Here is an 18,172-nt window from a genome sequence, read left to right on the forward strand (position 1 = left end):
AGTTTAGTAACACATCTGTACCATTTTGTTTTCTGTGATAAGACACACTCATGATCTACTCTCTTAGTAAATTTCAAGTCTACAATACAGTGTTATGAGCTATAGTCACCATACTGTACATCAGATCCCTAGAACTTATTCATCTTATATGTGGAAGTTTGTACCCTTTGACCCAGCACCTGCCATTTCTCTACTTCCAGCTCCTGGCAACCATTCTATGATATGGTTCTATGAGTTCAACTTTTTTAACTATCACATGTAAGTTGAGAACATATAGTATTTGGCTTTCTGTGTTTGGCTTATTTCACTTGGCGTAATGCCCTCCAGGTCCACACATGTTGTTACAAATAGCCGAATAATATTCTTTGTCATGGCTGAATTATTCCATTGCATCATATTGTCTTTATCCATCCATCCATTGGTGGACTCTGAGGTTGTTTTGGTATCTTGGCTATTGTGAATAATGCTGCGAAGAACATGGGAGTGCAGGTACCTCTTTGAGATCCTGTTTTCATTTCTTTGGGGTATGTACCTAGAAGTGGGATGATTGGATCACATGACAGTTCTGTTTTTAATATCTTGAGAAAACTCTATACTGTTTTCCTTAATGCTTAAGAATTTACACTCCTACCAACAGTGCACAAGGGTTCCCTTTCTCCACATCCTTACCAACACTTGTTATCTCTCGTCTTTTTTGATAATAGTGATCCTAACAGGTATGAAAGGTACAGCATCTCATTGTGGTTTTGATTTGCATTTCCCTGATGATCTGTGATGTTGAGCATCATGTATATGGAAAACACATGTCTATTCAGGTCCTTTGCTCTTTTTTTGAGTTTTTTTCTTTTTTACTATTGAGTTGTAGGTGTTCCTTACATAGTTTATATAATAATCCCTTGTCAGATAATCAGATACAAAGTTTTCAAATATTTCCTACCATTCTGTAGGTTGTCTTTTCATTTTGTTGAATATTTCCTTTCCTGTAATATGGCCATGCTTTTCTTTCAGGTCTAAACTTGGCTAAGCCTGATACTGGAAGGAGAAATGAAGAACAGTTTACCTTTTGCTATTCAAATAGGAATTTTTTTTTCATTGTATCTTTGAGAGCTGCGGATACCGTTTCAAGCTCTCTATGTCCTTTCTGGTTTTAGCCTGCCAGGAATCACTCTAGGCACTTCAACAGGCAGATGAAGAAAGGGAGGGACACTTTACTTCTCTCTAGGAATTTCTTCTCTCCAGCAACCAAAATTTCTCATGGTTCCTCAGTTGAACCTTTATTTTCAGAGACCCAGGGATACAGAGATTATAAGACACAGGCACCGCCCTAGATTGCCTTACACGGTTGTTGGGAAGAAAGACAAAACATGGATAAACTGTAAGATTTAGCAAAAAATGCTGTCTTGGAGGCTTGAATAAAGTGCCGATAGGATACCGTTCTTTCTAGAAATACCCTTCCCTTGGAAATCTCCTAGTCTTCCTTTAAGACTGTTCAAAAACCCCCCCGCTGTGAAATCCCCTTGATTACTGCAGGAAGAGTTGAGATAGCACTTACAGCGTGTGTTACGATTCACTCATGCTTGGGCCTTTCTCTCTAACAAGTCAGTGAGGCCATCTAAAGCAGTGCTTGTGTTATGTAGTCACTGTATCCCAGAATCTAGTGTGATGGGTGCTCCCAGAAGGCTTCCTGGGAGATCAGGTAAGGCCTTATGACTTAACTGCTTCTTCACTGAAGATCTAGTTCAGATGGCAAGATGAGGCCAACATGTTGAGTTAAAATGCGGCTCTTAACCTCATGGCCAGGTACACTGAATATCTCAATTCAGACCAAGAAAAATGAGAACTCAAAACACACCACTGGTAGAATATATGTGTACCTTTAGGTGGAAAATTCTTCTTCAGAAACAACTAGCATCTCTAATTTGGCTTCTGAGATCTTACTGTTTTAGCCCAAGAACTGCTCAGAGTCAGGGTGTTCATAGCCTCTGTAACTAACCTTTTTCAATGACAATTTGAGGCACATTGTATGTCATCTGGGGCCAAGGACCAGAATCCATGATTTTAGTTTTCAGATTCATAATCCTGGGAATTGTTTACTATTTATTTATTTTTAAGTAGAGAGAGCTTAATGGGATTGAAAAAATTGCTACTTGACCAGGGAGAAGCTCACTGGATGATATTTAGAAAGGTGATTATTTGATAGAATGGGTTCCATACATCTTTGTATGTATATAAGGAACACACAGTTTAAACCTCCATTGAGGAGGATACACTTCAGATTTATCACCAAATACCATAAAAAATGCAGTTAGGAGCCTCCACATGGCTTTCTCCTGTATGGATCTTGGCAGTGTCAAGAGCAAGTACATATATAAGATTCAGTCAGGATGTCTATGTAGTATTTTGGCCTTGGTTTAGTTAGGTGGTTCTAAATGGGGGATGTGCTGCCGCTTAGAGACACTTTAGAAGATAGTGAGGGTAGTTTGGTGTCACAGTGATTGGAGGTTACTCCTGGCATTTAATGGCGGGTAAAAGGGACTTTAGTACATGGATAGTCCCAAAGAATAAATCCTCCTGCACTCTGCTTGACTTTTGAATGTCTGGCCAGATATTCATAGAGATGAAAAGCCCATTTAAGATGATCCAAATCTAGGAGCTAACTCTCTTTTAAATTCAAAGGTTTAATTCCAAAAGTATTTTTTGTGCACTTTAAATATACTTTCCCAGGAATGCAACTATCATGTTATTGAAGGAAGATTGCCTTTTGATTCGTTTGTAAATTTTACCAAGGGTTGTTTCCCATTTTAGAAAACTGATGACAATGCTGTTTTAGTATTTGAGTTACCCATATACACATCTCTATTGGTGCAGGGAAAATGGAAATTATATGGCCAGGATCCTCACCTGATACCCATTGTGTACAGCTGATGAGGTAGTGCTTAGCCCACAGTGGAGGTGCATGTTTGCATACCAGTTGGCAGTAAATCATTTACTGCAGAGGCACATGTTTGCATACCTCTTGGCGGTAAATTGTTTACCACCTATATTCATGGAAGTACTGGTCCAGGGAGAGAGCCTACAGAGTAGGGCAGAGGGAAGCAGCGGAGAGAGAAGCTGGGAGAGCCCTATGCTAAGAAGAAAGAAGAGAGTCTAGACAAGAGGAAAGAGCAGAGTGGAGGCTGGCAGAGGGAAGCCGTGGAGCCCTGTGCTAGGGAGGTGGGGACAGAGCCCCAGGTGGAAGTAGCACCTGGGGCAGAGATTGGACAGCGCCTGACAGCCAGGTGATCACCAGGAGAATAAAGTTTGGTGTGACCCCCTTTTAACACAATGTTCCATTGTTGTTATTTGGTCTTAGTGAATTCATAGTGAACTTGCCCAGAATGGGAAACCCTGTCCTACCTGCACAGCAATCGGTCTGCATTGGGAACAACTGAGTCATGCTGACTCCGCAAGTATATACTGATGTACCTTACTAGCCCTGATTTCAGAATGTTAGTATAAAGAAGAACAGTATAGAGAAGTCAGTATAATGTTTGTTGAGTATTTTCTTATTTCTCTTAAATCCAAACTTAACTCATGAGAAGTAGTTTCAGGCATTTGATTACTTCATTTGTCTTTTAATGCAGTTGTCAGAAATATTGATGTATTGGAATTCATTTTATTTCATTGTAGATGATTTTCTTTTTAAATATTACAGAGCATTAACTTGTTTGAAATTATGGAAGGTAGGTCATACTATGTTTGGATTTTCAATACAAAATGTTTGCTATAAAAATGGGACTCATGGGACTGACAGGATTAAGAATGACAGATTTGGATAAATAAGAGCAATTGGGACACAGGAAAGGCTTGTCTTGTGAGTACAATGAGAACTGACATCTACATGGATCATGGGAGTGACTGGAAGTTTAAAACTGTAAGGTAGAAAATTTGAAGGACTTGACTTCTTCAGTCATACTAATGTTTATTAAGTACTTACTCTGTCCCAATACATTACTGAGAAATGTTCATTAGGGCCTCGCCCCTCTCGCATGCTCTTATCTTCAATGATGTCTCTGAAACCTGCCCCAGACCACACAGACCACTGGGGAGGGTTCCGGATTGGATTTCATGATTATCATCCCCAGATTCTACCCTCTTAACCATACCACATTAGGTAGAGTGTAGTCTGCAGAAAAGAACTTGAACTTTTCCTGGTACCTACTGGACAGGGTCTCTGTCAAATGAGTTAGGATAGCTGACAAGCTTAGGGGCTCAGACCACCTTGGTCTGCACGAGGCAAGACCTGCCTCTCACTGTGGCTGTGATCTATGAAAAGGCTGGGCTGGCTAGGGTTTAAAAAGGGTAAATTTCCTGCTTTTTGAAAAAATTTCCACAGGCCTGCTCCCTTTCCTAAGACATCTGGGGGGCATATCCACTCTGAAATATTTACATATGGACCACATTTCGGCAATTAAATGACATGAGTCCTGATCAGTATTTAGAATGTGGACTAAAACCCACATTCTGTATCATAGCTGACCTTAACACAGGAAGTATATATTTTGTGAAGGTTCATAGACCTTCAATGAATAGCTGTTAGTGGTACTAAAAGCTTGTATAAGTTATAATAAATAACCCAACGTTCATCCATCTTGCATGATACCTCCCAGATGGAGTTGCGTTGAGGAGATGACTCGTTTTCCATTTGTAACTGGTTGGTTGTATGTCCCTTAGACTTCAGTGGGAATGTGATGGATCCGGGGCAAGGAGTGTGAGACCAGGCATCCTCGGGGATATGCAGATGGTAGCTGAACACTGGTGGAAGGGGAGTCTGAACCTAGCTGCTGCCATCAGCTGGCACCACATTTCTTGGAGTCATTGGCCCCTCAGCCAGGGAAGACTATGTGCTCAATAAACATTAACTGCTGCTATTTTTCTTCATTTTAAAATGGATATAATAAAAGTATCCACCTCATAGAACCATTGTGGGGATTTAACCAATTAATACATATAACGTGACCAGAACAGTACCTGCTATGTTGTAATACATGTTAATTATTATTATTATTAATATTGTTAATATCACTATCTTGGAAGAATTACCAGATTTTAAGATTCTAGCAGAGTTTTGAATTTAAAAACTGCTCCCATGTATTTTCATATGAATACCATGTGTCCTGATATTTGACTTGCTACATATATGACAGTGGCACATACATATGGGACATCTTTCTCAGTATAACTGAGCTTGAAATCTCCTCCCATGCTACCTCTGTTTCTGTATGTCAGTGTTACAGTGAAGTTACATTTGAATATATGGCTTTCTTTAAGGACTAAAATAAGTGTCATGGGTTCCATTCCTTGTGACACGAGTCTCTGTGATATTTATAGCAAGTGGGCACGGTATAAATAAGAAAACAGAATCTTAGAAAAGTGGTAGGTTGGAAAATTAGGGAATCGCAAAAGTGTGACCTGGAAGGCAACTGAGAGGTCTTCTATTCCAATCTCATTTTGAAAACTGTTCAGAGAATTTCATTACGTGCCCAAGGTCAGGTGATGTTGAATGGCAGAGCAAGGGCCTGCTCATTGACCAATGTTCATGAATGGTTATTTGATTTGTGAGGGTCCTCCGGGTTGATGAAGCTGGGGCTAGAAACCAGCTGTGCTTCATTTCAGTCTGGTTCCACAGGGTCTCCTCAGGATTAGGTGAGAGGGTCAGTGGAGAATTTAGCTTCAGAGTGGCCCCAACCCATGACCAAGTAGTGCCACGCTTTCCTTCAGTCTTTGGTAATATATGTAAATGTAGACAGAATCAAAAGACCCTGGCACATTTTCCTCCTCATTCCCTACCCCAAATTTATGGAGGCACAATTTGCATATATAACCTTTTTAGTCCACAGTTTTTTTGAGTTTTGACAAATGCAGGCAGTCATCCATCATCACCACACTCAAAATAGAGAACAGTCCTATAACCCCAGAATCCCTTTGTGCTTTTTCCCTGACCCTCAGCTTCTGACAACCATGGATCTATTCCTTCTGTATAGTTTTGCCTTTTCCAGAATGTCATATAAATGAAATCATACACATGTGGCCTTTCCGTCTGCCTTCTTCCACTTAGCATAATGCATTTGAGATTTGTCCTGGCTGTATTCTCAGTGTCAGCAGGGCCTTGTATAAACTGCTCAGCTTTGAGCCTCAGTATCCTTATCTGTAAAACGGGCACACAATTTGCCTTGCATCTGTGTCATTGTGGTTAGGAAGAAAGAATGTGCATAAATGTGCATTAGGTCAAAGGAAAAGCAAGTAGATAAGTCTGCCTGTTATTCTAGTTATGAGGCTGCCTTCTGAAGGGGCTCTCTGTGTAAATGCAATCCTAATTTAAGTAGCAACCCTGCTGAGCCTTTGTTCCTCTGATGAGCAGGGCATGACCCTGCACCACTGTTACACTCCTCCCCAGCAAAGGCCTCTACAAGCCGGTTCCATGACTCAAAATGTTACAGGAAATACCCAAGAAGGGCTGTCATGGGGGGAAGTAGATCTCTGGCATGTTGCCTCTGCTATGCAATGTCTGAAAGTTTGGGAAGCCTGACCTGTGGATGAAATACTTTGATCTACTTGGATGAAGAGCACTTTGCAAAACACTACCACTGACACTGAAAATAATTTAAATAGTAACAGCGTTGTGGAAAAAGATACGATTATCTAACATACGGAGTACCAAACAGTTTGACAAAAAGATACGGCCTCTCTTGGCTCCAAATGCACAGGGTGGAACATGAAATCCAGATTTGCATCTCCTTCTGAGTGCTGCGTGATTCTGAGTTACAGGACAAATACCACCAATATATATTCCCTGGGCAGTTTTGCCTGGATGCAGAACATGAGAGGCCAGTGTTTGATTACGCCCTTCTCCCACCCCATGGGCATGTGGATCTCAGACAGCAAGACAGGTGCATACCAGGGGAGACCTGGATGCCGTATCTGGCCCTGCCACTTACTGTGTGACTCCACCCTCATTAACTCACCCAGAAAAAGGGGGGCTGTGGGAGGTCACGCCAAAGGAATCTCAAGTGACCCCCATGAATGACAGAGCAACTGACTCTCAGCTCTGAGCACTGGAGCAGTGCGGAGAGGGGCGAGCACCAACCCTGAGCCTTCAAGTGAAATCTTTCAGAGTAGCTCACTCTTTCCAGCTTCGCAGAATAAGATTCCAGTAAACATATTGCTGAAATGTTTGTTTCCGGGTGTCATTTTAGACTGCAAGTAGTTACAACAGATCCGGCGCCTATATATAGATACTGCATTTGGTTGTATTCTGGAGGCTTTTATTACTACGCTCCCGGCCAGCTCCCAGCTGAGCTTTTCCCTCAAAGGATCCGATTTTGGAATCAGAAGATCAGAGGGGATCAGTGACCACATTAAGGGGTCTCTCCCCACCGACCTCTCTCTCTCCCCACTAATGCTCTATATTGCAGGTGGATGCCAACGTGGACCGGCTCCTCCCTTTGCTCAAAGATTCTTAATAATAATGATGACAATGCTAATGGAAACTGACCAGCCCCACTATGGCAGCAGACACAAGCAAAACAGCCCTGACTTCCTGGGCTTAAAGGAAACATAATATAATCTGGGTTGCAGTGAAGTGCAGGTTGTTACAAACAGCTCAATCTTTAGATAAAAGGATCCAGGGCCCTTTGTGGATAGAAGCAAAGAAAAGGGCTGCTACCGGTGGAGGATTTTTTTGGGGGGGAGAGGAGGTGCTCCTGAATTTGACTAGTGAGTTCTCCAGAGGAAGATAACGCAGGGAACAAACAGGTGAATGAAGGAGGATGGATGTGGGCACTGGAGGAACAGATGTAGGCAGGGAAGGAAGACAGAATAGCGGTTTACTTAAAGAAACAATGTTGAACCCCGGCAATCTGATTTTGTAAAATGTGTCCGATCACTAAGAGTTAGTCCTCTCACTGTGTGTCCTTTGTTTTCTGTGTCTAAAACCTCACCTCTGTCCCATTTTAGAGTGTCTCTTCACCTGCCTCTGTGGTTTCCTTATGTCTAACTACCATGGCTCTAACTGCCTTCCTGGTCTCCGCATGTCCCGTGTCTCCCCACCTCTTTCGCCTTGGCTCTTGCTCTGTCCCAGTCCTCCCTCCTCTCTCCCCTGCTTTTCTTCCTCAGTCCTTCTCCTCCCAGACTCTTCTCTTTTCCCTTCGTCCCCCTCCCCCTTTCGCCTCTCCCTCCTCCCTCTTTGCCCCTCGGCCCCTCAGTCCCTCTCCCCTTCTTTTCCCCTCTCCACTTCCCCATGTCCCCAAACCCTCTCCCTCTCCCCTCCCCCTTCCCCCCTCTCCCTCTCGCTCCTTGTTTATCTGTCAGCTCCAATTTCTTGCCTTATAGATTTACCTGCAGAACAAGACACCGCTCCTCTTGCAAAAACTGTTTAAGAAATCCATATTCTCTCCCTTCATTCCTTGGGCATTTCAGAAATGATATTCCTCCCCCAACTACCCCCGTCAAAATAAAATAAATTCAGCCAGCTCCTGCTGTGTGTCCTTAAATCCATTCCCTCTAGCTTCGCTGGTTTGAAAGCCTGTACCCTAGAAGGGGCCTCCTGCATTTGCTGGCAGCCCTGCTAGAGTCTGATCGCCACAGATAGTGCTTTGGAGTGAAAAAGGGGGAAAAACCCTCGCGTTGGAGATTTCAAAACAGATTCTACCAGCTTTCAAATCTGTGCACTTGCGGAGTGGCAGGGCTTGGGGAAGAGCAGAAGGAGACAGGGGTGCGGTGTTTGTCATAAACAAATAAGCCACAAAATTTATGTATATATAAATGTGCGTTTCCTTTGGCATGTGTGGTGTCTTTCTCCCTGGCATCCAGGGTGGGAGCTGTGCAAGTCTGACTTCTCTCACACTTTTGCTGGGGTATGGTGTGTGTGCGTGCGTGGTGGCACTGAGGAGGGGGCTGCTGTGTTTTTGATCTCATCCACTTGACAGATTATTTGAATCCAGCCCACCTTTCCGCACATGTCAAACAGATGGGATCATTGTTAAAAGCCTTGAGAGAGCCGTGGCTGAGCGGTGGGTAAGGCGGAGAGGGGGGGAGGGGAGAGGGTTAGGGGAGAGGGGCACCTTCTAGTAGCTTTGTGTTTTCACACGTTGGAACTACAGGAGCCCTGCCTCCCTGTGGTGGGTGTTTTGGGGGGTATGATGAGGGGTGGGATGGAAAGGAGAGAGAGAGGTGGGGTGTTGGTGGGCAGGGTTATGATGTCACAGCAAAAGTTACAACAGGAGGAAAACACAGAAATGGTTCAACATTTTTTTTTTAAACTTTGGACTGCCAAGAGCTGAAGGAGAGTGGTGAGCAAAGGAATGAAGGGGAGAGAGAGAGAAACTAAACTGGAAGCTTGAGTTTTGTGTAGCTTCTTGAAACCTTATGAATGGATTACTAGCAGCTGGGAGCCAGGAGAGATCTATAGGGGATGCAAGATCATCCACACAGTAACAGGGGGAGAAAAGCACGGTGGAATTCCTCCTTGCTGTGTTATCCCTCCTTCCTGAACTGCATGGTATGGAACCTTTTTCTGAGGGTCGTGGGGGTGGCATGAGGGAGGGGGAAGTCTTCTCTTTTTCTTACCTGAGTGTCTTCTCTTCATTTAAGCTAAGGATCCTCTCCTTCTTACCCTCCTTTCTTTTCTGGTGTCTGTCTGTCTCTCTCCTCTGCTTTTCTGTCTTTCTCTACATCTCCCCCTACCCCCTTACAAATCCCAGACTCTCTTGATCTGCCTTGGGGGGAAAATAAAAGGACTAAGTTGGGAAAGTGAAGGGGGACAGGGAGGTGATAAAAGGGAAAAGGACAGTTTAGGATCAGAGATTTCTGTGTTGTTATAGCCACGTGCCCAAATTGAGATCTTCTTTGGGAACTTGTTTGGGGCTCTAGGGGATGCTGCTAGGGAAACAGGGCATGCCAGGGATGGGGTGTTTAAAACACAACATTCTTAAAGCAAGTAAGTCAGCTATTAGCTGGGGGAGAGGGGGTTAGAAGACAATGAGGTGACCCACGAGTAAAGGCACTGTGATCTTACTCTAGAGTATGTGGGCTGCACATTTTAAATGGGGGCAACACATGCAGTAATTTTAGAACCACAAGTGATTTTTCTTATTTTTGAATGAAGGACCCCCAAGTATTTCTCTACCTGTTTTGTACCCACCTGTGAACAACCATTCTTCTCTGTGCTGAGAATTAAGAACCGTGCTCTGTGTTTGAGTGTACATGCACATGTGTTTAGGGGGTGGGACTCTTGGACATAGCCTGCATCTAGGCAAACATTATTATAGACACTAGAATCACATTTTGTGCTTCCCCATGCTATCCATTCATTGCAAATCAATTGAAAAAAGATAGTTGCTTGGATCTAGATGTTGATTGCTGTAAATTACTTATTTTGAGCACCTCATTTGTTTATTGGCTCACTCAGCATATGGTAACTTTTAGTAACTTCAGAATGAGAAACTTCCGAGAAAATAAGATCTATGTGGTATACGAATTTATGGCATATCCACTTAAATGCTTCTTATAGCAGGATAATTGATTTCCCCTTGCCCCAAATGTCCAATATAAAGTGAATTTGGGGGGTATTGTTCTTTTAAATCCCAAATGATTGAAATAAGAAAAAATACAGGAGGTTTGTGGCCAAACAAAAGAGATGCAAATAGTCCCTACGAGGCTGGTATGGATTGATTAGGCAGTAAGCAGGTCTGTTCATAGCACGTGTGCGTGTGCATGTGTATGTGTGTGTGTGTGTGTGTGTGTGTCTGAGAGCTAGGATACATACAGAAAAGAGTGCTCCAAACAGCATTGATTGCTATTGATTGTGTAGGCTGCGGCTGCTGAAAGAGAAAGCCTGAGATGTTTACTGGGGGAACCAAGAGTAGCAGCTACCCCTGCGCCTCAGTGAGGTGGGGAGGTGTTCAGGAGGAAGGAGGGGACAGGGAGTAGGTGGAGTGATGCGCGGAACTTACTAGCTTTGACATCATCATTGTCTTTAAATGAAACAAACAAGAAGATAATTACAGGCAGAAAGAAAAGGAGAGAAGGGGAGCAAGAGGGACTGGAGAGAACAGGTCCTCTGAAGGGTATGCTCTTCTCGCTCTATTTCCCATCTTCCCAGGGACCTGCAAGACTCCCAGGAGGTGAAGTCAAGGTCTCTCAGACTCGTAAGGTTATCAGGACATCAGACGGGCACCCCGAAGGAGAACTTTTTGGAGACTTGCAACCTACCAACAAGTTGGAAGGGGACTGACACAAAAAACCTTCAACACCTGCCACCCAAGGGAGCTGAGGGAGACCTTCTGACCTGCGCAGGTCAGGCTGGGAGCTGGATGGGGACCTGGCTGAGAAGGATATCTGGAGACTGAAAGTTAAGTACCACTTTGGATTTCTTGTGCCCCCAGATTCTTTTTGCATTTTTAGATGGTAAGCATCAAATTCTGTGTCTCTGTTTACAAGTTCTCCTGGGATTTGTTGGAAGGTAAATGCATTTTAGAGTAAGGACTACAAAGAAAAAGTAACTCTTAAAGAAGGAGAAAGGTGAAAGAAATGCAAATGAGAGGATAACCTTCTTTTGAATGACTTAAGGTGGTGAGGGCTGTGTCTGTGAATGAGTGTGTGTTTGGGAGGGTTTGGCTCATGTCCATGTCCCTCTCCTAGTATCAGCAGGGGGAGGAGCTATTGAGGAAAGGACAAGAAAGAAAGGAAGGAAGGGAAAAAGGAAGGAAGGAAGGAAGAGAGGGAGGAAGGAAGGAGAAACCTGAGCTGTCTGGGAGGAAATTCAAGGGAACCCAGAGAAAGGAACTTCATTCTGCAAAGACTAAACTAGAGCTTAGTTTAGGAGAGAGAGGAAGGGTGGAAGGACGAGGAAGCACACGCACGGGGAGACACAGAGGCCACACTGGCACGGCCCCCAGAGCAGGTTGCAAAACAAAAGACACTCTTCTGGGGCTGCTTGGAAAAGTTTGGTCCGTGAACAACACAGTTTCCCCGGCGACTGCAAGTCCACAGCCAGCCTTCTCTTTCTCTTCTCCCCATCATTCCAGTGTGGTACCCAGAAGTTGACTTCTGGTTCTTCATAAATTTCTGGGGGGAGGTATGATGTGCTTAAAGATCCTGACACTAAGCCTGGTGATTCTCGCTGGGGGGACACTCAGTACTGCCGGCTCTGAGCTTGGCGTGTCATGCAAGCAGTCACTGGCTCAGAGCGGTCCCCTGAACCAGGCGCTGTCGGGAGGAGAACGCTGCTGGCTGGGGGCCCAACTTCAAAGACCCAGAGCTGCTCCCCAGCATCACCTCTTTGGGGTCTACCCCAGCAGGCCTGGGAGCTACCTGAGGCCCTACCCTGTGGGGGATCAGGGAACCCGCCATGCAGGACGCAGTAAGCCAGACGCTGAGGCGATGACTGCGCACCACGGTCCCCCAGACCCAGATGCAAGTGCGGGAGTGAGGAGTGAGGCCGAACGGCCGGCCGCCCGGCGGGTCGGGGGTGGTCCTACTGGGCAAGCTGAGCTGCTGGGAGACAGTGACACTTATCTTGGTGAACGAGGATCCAAGGAGTCTCTAGGTAAGGCTGGGACTCAGGAAAACTCAGCCACGGCTGCCACCATTACCACCTTCACATACCCGAAGGAGCCCAAACTAGAGAACCGAAGGAAGGGCTGGATGAAGACCAGGCGGCGGCGCCAGGTGGCGAAGGCGCAGGCAGAGGGCATCCGGGGAGACCCCGATGTCTCTCCCCGGCATTTCCAACCTTGGCCCAAGCACCCCCTTGTGCACGGGGTCAGAACCAGTCCATTGGAGGACAGCACCCCGAACGGGGAGGACCCCTACTGGGAGGCCGAGACCTTGAGCCCCCACGGAGGACTGCCTGTCCTGTACTTCTCCGGGAGGCGGGAGCGGCTGATGCTGCGTCCAGAAGTGCTGGCTGAGATTCCCCGGGAGGCGTTCACAGTGGAAGCCTGGGTGAAGCCGGAGGGAGGACAGAACAACCCAGCCGTCATCGCAGGTAATACCCGACTCCTGGGCTTTCTGTGGTCCTCGGGGTGCGGGTGGCTTCACTTTTGGTTGGGTTAAGCATAGGGGGCAAGGAGAGGAAGGGGGCCAGAGTTTGAGAGCCAGGAAGGGCTGGGCAGGGAGGGGGAGAGGGGCTTGATTCATCAGCAGAGCAGGACTCCAGTCATCGTCTGCAGTAATGCCTCTATGACCACAGGAGCATTTGTCCCTGTGAGTATTGATCTCATGTGGCTCTGTACATTGTGCTTGCACTTAGGAGACCTTCAGCTCACTCACTTAACCCTCTTTAAAGGGCTTCCTTGTCAATGGGGAAGAGGTGTCTCATTCCATTTCTCATAGTCCAGGAGGAGATGCTTCACGGGAGTGCAAGGACCTGGGCTGTGAGTCATGCCGGGGCTGGGCCAGGCAGTGGGCAGCAAGGCTGCCAGGTACACGGCCACTGGGTCCTGACTGCTTCTCTTGTCTTTGAGCAGCCCTGGAACTTGCCAGAAAGCTGTTGCCTGGGTCAGGTCCTGGGGTTCCCTTCACTTGGTCTAACAATCATGTGTCCAGCCAAGGAATGGGAGACTGTGCTGAAAAAGGTGGGCACTCAGAAGCTAGGACCCAGGACTCTAGCCCTGGGTGTTGTAAGAGGGACCTAAAAATGAACCTTGTATAAATCTGTGGTTTTAGTCAGAGGCAGAGTCTGGGAGTATTACCCACATTCATTTTCCACTATACCCTGATCTTGGACACAGAAAAAAATGGGGTTAGGAGTAACTGACTCCTTGCCTTACCCAAGGGGGATGGGTTTCAAGCAAGGGGTGGGGGATTAGAAGTGCTGTTTCATCATTTACTCTCTTGTTACCCTTTTGGATTCCCCGTGACAGAACCCCACACAAGGCTAGGCACACGCTGGAGAATGATTCTCATCTTATTGATCTGGATTACCCACAACACCCTTCGACGTTTGCCAGTCCCATTACATTCACGGGGAAGCCAAAGCTATGAGGTGCATGCCAGAGGCACGCTTGCCGCGGGTCTCCAGAGCCCCTGATGTGCTCAACAGCTCCCCAGATGAAAAACTCCTCAGGTTGCAGGACGCCTGCAAATAAGTTTCAGATCAGAGAAAGAAATCTGGAAGGAGGGAGCCTCTCTCAGTGGGGTGTTGCTGGAACATCCCTTCCGGACACGCTGTCTCCCCCTCTTTGGCTGTGATTTCTCCTTTGGAAGCTGGGATTCCCAGACACTGAGCACTGTAGAGTCTTGTGGTTTTGTTTTATTTTATTTTGGGGTGGGAGAGGGGGTAAGATGAGGAGGGAGAGGCTGGGCTGTAAGATAGGTGGGGGCAGAGAAAGAGTAGAAGGAAATCCTTATTCTGGGGCCAGCCAAATGGAAGAAATAATGAGACGATTATCTGATCAGAGCTGGCAGATCCACAGTTTTCCCAGATGACATCTTCTTGCTGCCTAATCTCACTTCCTAGTACCCATCTGCCAGGGAAACTAAGTGCTTGCAATCTAGACCGAGACCCGCGACTTTGCTCACCCCTCCCCTTGCAGTAGCAACATAGGGACGTGGAATCAGTTCCTTGGCTGTGAAGAATGAGAGCGGGATCCAGCAGGAACATATGAGGGAGGCTCTAAGGGACGATTGCTTTAAATTTTTAAACCCAAACCTGAGGGAACAGATTCAGAACAGTGGGTACCTGACCCCGTTCTGTCCCTTCTGTGTCTTTCTGCCTCACTCTCTGCAGAGAGGAGAGCGGCTTCCCTACTGACTTCCAGTTAAGGCACCTCCCCCACGCCGCCCCCAGGATACCTCCCTCCCTTGCTACCTGTTCACCCCACCCCCTGGACCTCCCATCTCGACACAGCTCACACCCTCAGATCCTCCTCCAGGACGCCCATCTGAATTCTCTTAACCTCCCTAAGCATGTAAAATTAGGCAGGAAATCTTTTGCAGACAGTCTAGCTTCTGAGGTTTCTTTCTCTTGAAATCAAAGTGGCCCCGTGGTGTAATGTTATTTCCCTTTTAGTCCACACCGGGAAGGTTGAGGGCAGGGATTACCCAGGTCTGCCTCTGCTCCACCTTCAACCATGTATCTTTCTTCAGATTTGTGCACATCAGAAAATATTCAGGAAGGATTTAGGGTAAAAGTCTGGGAAAGATGGGGCTGGGAACAAGGCCTTCATTCTGTAGGATTCTAGCAACCAGGTTCCCAGGAGCGTAGGCATCCTTGTCTACTCACTGTGCTAACTGCTTACATGTCACCTGTGGGCCCATGGCTGAGGACCACGAGGTGGCCAAAGGTAGTACCTCAGGAGTGAAGGTCCCCAGCTTGCGCTAATTTACTCATTCTTATCAGTGGGTCAGCCCATCTTCCTCTCTTAACTCTGGCACTGGTCTATAGCTGGTCACTGCCTATTCTAGGATGATTGGCCCTCACCTATGCAGAATAACAATTGCATTGTTTTTCTGGGAGCTAAAAACAATTCAACTGTTGATGTTCTGCTCCTCCGCTGAGGGTAATGCAAGGCACTCCAACAGCTCCCAAACCTCAGCTTCCAGTACTTAACTTAGACCCATTTCCCCGCTTCTGAGTCTACCAAGCTTGGGCATTTTCTCTTCAGCAGATGTCAAGCAACTTGGCCACACCAGTCTGTAGAAAAAGCCCCTGAGGTGTGAAGCTTCAGGGACTGCCTCCCATACAGGGCACTAGGTGGCAGTGTTGCCTCGTGAACAGGGCAGTAGGAGGCTCTGCAAGCCGTGTAATGGGGAATGTGTCTGGTTTCCAGGAGGGCTGTCCCTGCCCTGGCCTCAAGGCTGCATTTAATCATCCCCTCCCAGAGTGCTGTTGGTAGGCATCACTTAGGGTTCGCTTCACACAAGTCTTTCTTTAGGGCCCATGTGAAAGGGCTAAAGTGGCATTTTTTGGGCTATGACTAACTCGCACTTGTAGCAACTAGAAGAGAAAACAAAATCAACCAGAGTTACCTCCCTCCCCAGATTCCCACATTCTTCCAAATAGGATGTTGGACTCCAGAATGGATTGCCAGGTTACTTTTATTTAGGGCCAAGGACAATGTAGACCTCATAAACTTGAGGTGCTGAGTGTCTCTCTGGATCCTAGAGGAGGTGACAGCACTGGGCCTTCTGAAGTTGCCTGTTTCCTGTAGCTCTGAGGCAGGGCAAATGAGGCCCAAGAAAGGACTGTGTACAGGTGTCCCAGTGTGGGGGCCTCCATAAAAGCAAGTACTCAGGGGCCTGGCAACTTAGAACTGTGTGGTCACCTAGGAGGAACTGAGGTCAGGAGCGCATTGGGATGGGCTGTTGGAACTCAGCAGTGGCCCTCAGTCAAATTCTGTCCCATCCTGGTGTGAAACCTCTAAGCTCTAGCATCCAAGCCTGAAACCGCCCTGTTCCTTTTCCTCCTTTTCGACTTCCTTTCCTTTCCTTCAACCCCAACATACACAGAAGAGAAACTTTTAAGAGGTTCCTCCTCACCCATAATTGATTTCAAATGTTCCCTGAAGTTGCCCAGCTGAGCAACCACCTGCAGAGGTTGCAGGGGACTGAGTCAGTAAGTCCAGGGCAGAACTGAAGCCTCAGCCTGCATTTCTTCATCCAACAAATATTTATTGAGTGCCTTGCCATGCAAAGCGAGGCACTGTGGGGGATACAAAGATGTCTAAGAAACTGTCCCTGACTTGAAGATGAGTTTTCCTCCTCTGAGGATCCAAGTGTCAGAGCACATGCCAGTGAAGAACTCGGGAGCTGCGCAGACCAGGAATCAGACCCTTTCCCGGACACTTACCAGTTCTGCGATCTTTGGCAATCCGTGGAACTGTTCAGAGCCTTGGTGTCCTCAGATCGAGAAGTGAGATAGTGTCCTGAAGAATTGTTGTGCTGTTTAAATAAGTCGTGTATATAAAGTGTCCAACACAGGGCTTGACCTGCAGTGTTTATTTATCACATGGTATTAACAGGAAGGCAATCATTATTAAGAAAAGTGTGTTGACCTACTCATCTTTGGTTCTAACTCACTAACCTTTAATTGTTTCTTAGGTGGAACACTAACTTTAATTTCTTAGGAACTTAGTGTGCTAAGCTATAAAAATAGGAATGGGGGTAAATAGGACTTTTCACAAGATAGTTTTGAGATGCTTGAGAACACTGTAGAACCAGAGACCTGAAAGGACTCTACTTTTTAATTCATTTTTTCTTTTTAGCTTGGCAGCCCTATTTTAAATGAATTAGGCAATGGCACTAAAACCCTTTTTGGGTCAACAAACTCTTTTGACAATGTGATGAAAGCTATGCTTACTCCCCAGAAAAATGTACCTGTTCATATGGTTTACATAACTTTGGAACTTTCTGGATTACCTCATAGCCAGCATCTCTGACCTAAAGTTCAAAGCCTATTAGTGCACAGTGATGGCTTTTTGTCCTGAATGACATCTGATAAATGAGATTTCACAGGATGCTGTGGCATCCCCTTCTCTCAATCAGGGGGCTGCGTGGTCAGGTGAGGAGTTTCATTCACATGTATGTATGTGTGTTTCATTCACTTTCATTCACATGGCATATGGAGCTTCGTAGGAGACAGTCATACTTACCTCTATGGAGTATCGACGCTGATATAAAGGGAATTTAAAGGGAGGGCCATGCATGCTTTCTGCCCTTTGCCCAGTAGGACTCAGTGATAGCTAAAGGGCCATGTCCATGCCTTTCCCAGAGCTCGACAGAAGAGGAGGATTCCAGGACTGTCCTCCTCAGCTACCTCTTCCTAAATTGCAGCAATGGTCAAAGCTAGTGTTTGCCCTCAAGGGATCCTAAGGAATTGCCCATTTCCCTCCTTTTTATAGCTCTGCTCCCTGATGGGGGCCCAGATGTACAGTGAAGTCATAGCAACCTTGCCCTTGGCGTGGAGGAACCATGGATATGAGCAAGGGCTGCTGGAGGTCTTTGGGGGTGGGTTTGCACAGTGTGACGAGGCTGAGATGTACGAGTTTGCTTGTGTGGACAAGGCATGGGCCTTGATGGTTGGAAGTCAGTTCTGTCTGTAGGAGAGTTTTTCTCATATGACTATATGACCCTCCAGAAGAATGTGTAGTTGTAGAAGTAAAAAACCTGCCCCCTCTGGCGCTTCTTTCTC

The 18,172-nt window shown here is 46.1% G+C and overlaps 1 protein-coding gene across 2 annotated transcripts in view; it reads left to right on the forward strand.

Annotated features, from left to right (window-relative positions):
• Positions 1 to 9,316: 9,316 nt before the first annotated feature.
• Positions 9,317 to 18,172, forward strand: part of PAPPA2 (pappalysin 2) — a 281,412-nt gene continuing 272,556 nt past the window's right edge. For both annotated transcript variants that reach the window (XM_037022528.2, XM_073216797.1), the window contains exons 1-2: positions 9,317 to 9,538; positions 11,141 to 13,027. In XM_037022528.2, coding sequence (XP_036878423.2) covers positions 12,118 to 13,027 — 910 coding nt within the window. In that variant the 5' untranslated portion in view covers positions 9,317 to 9,538; positions 11,141 to 12,117. The remainder of the gene's footprint in view (positions 9,539 to 11,140; positions 13,028 to 18,172) is intronic.

The sequence above is a fragment of the Manis javanica genome, chromosome 11 (genome assembly GCF_040802235.1).
Source record: "Manis javanica isolate MJ-LG chromosome 11, MJ_LKY, whole genome shotgun sequence".
Taxonomy (NCBI): Eukaryota; Metazoa; Chordata; class Mammalia; order Pholidota; family Manidae; genus Manis; species Manis javanica.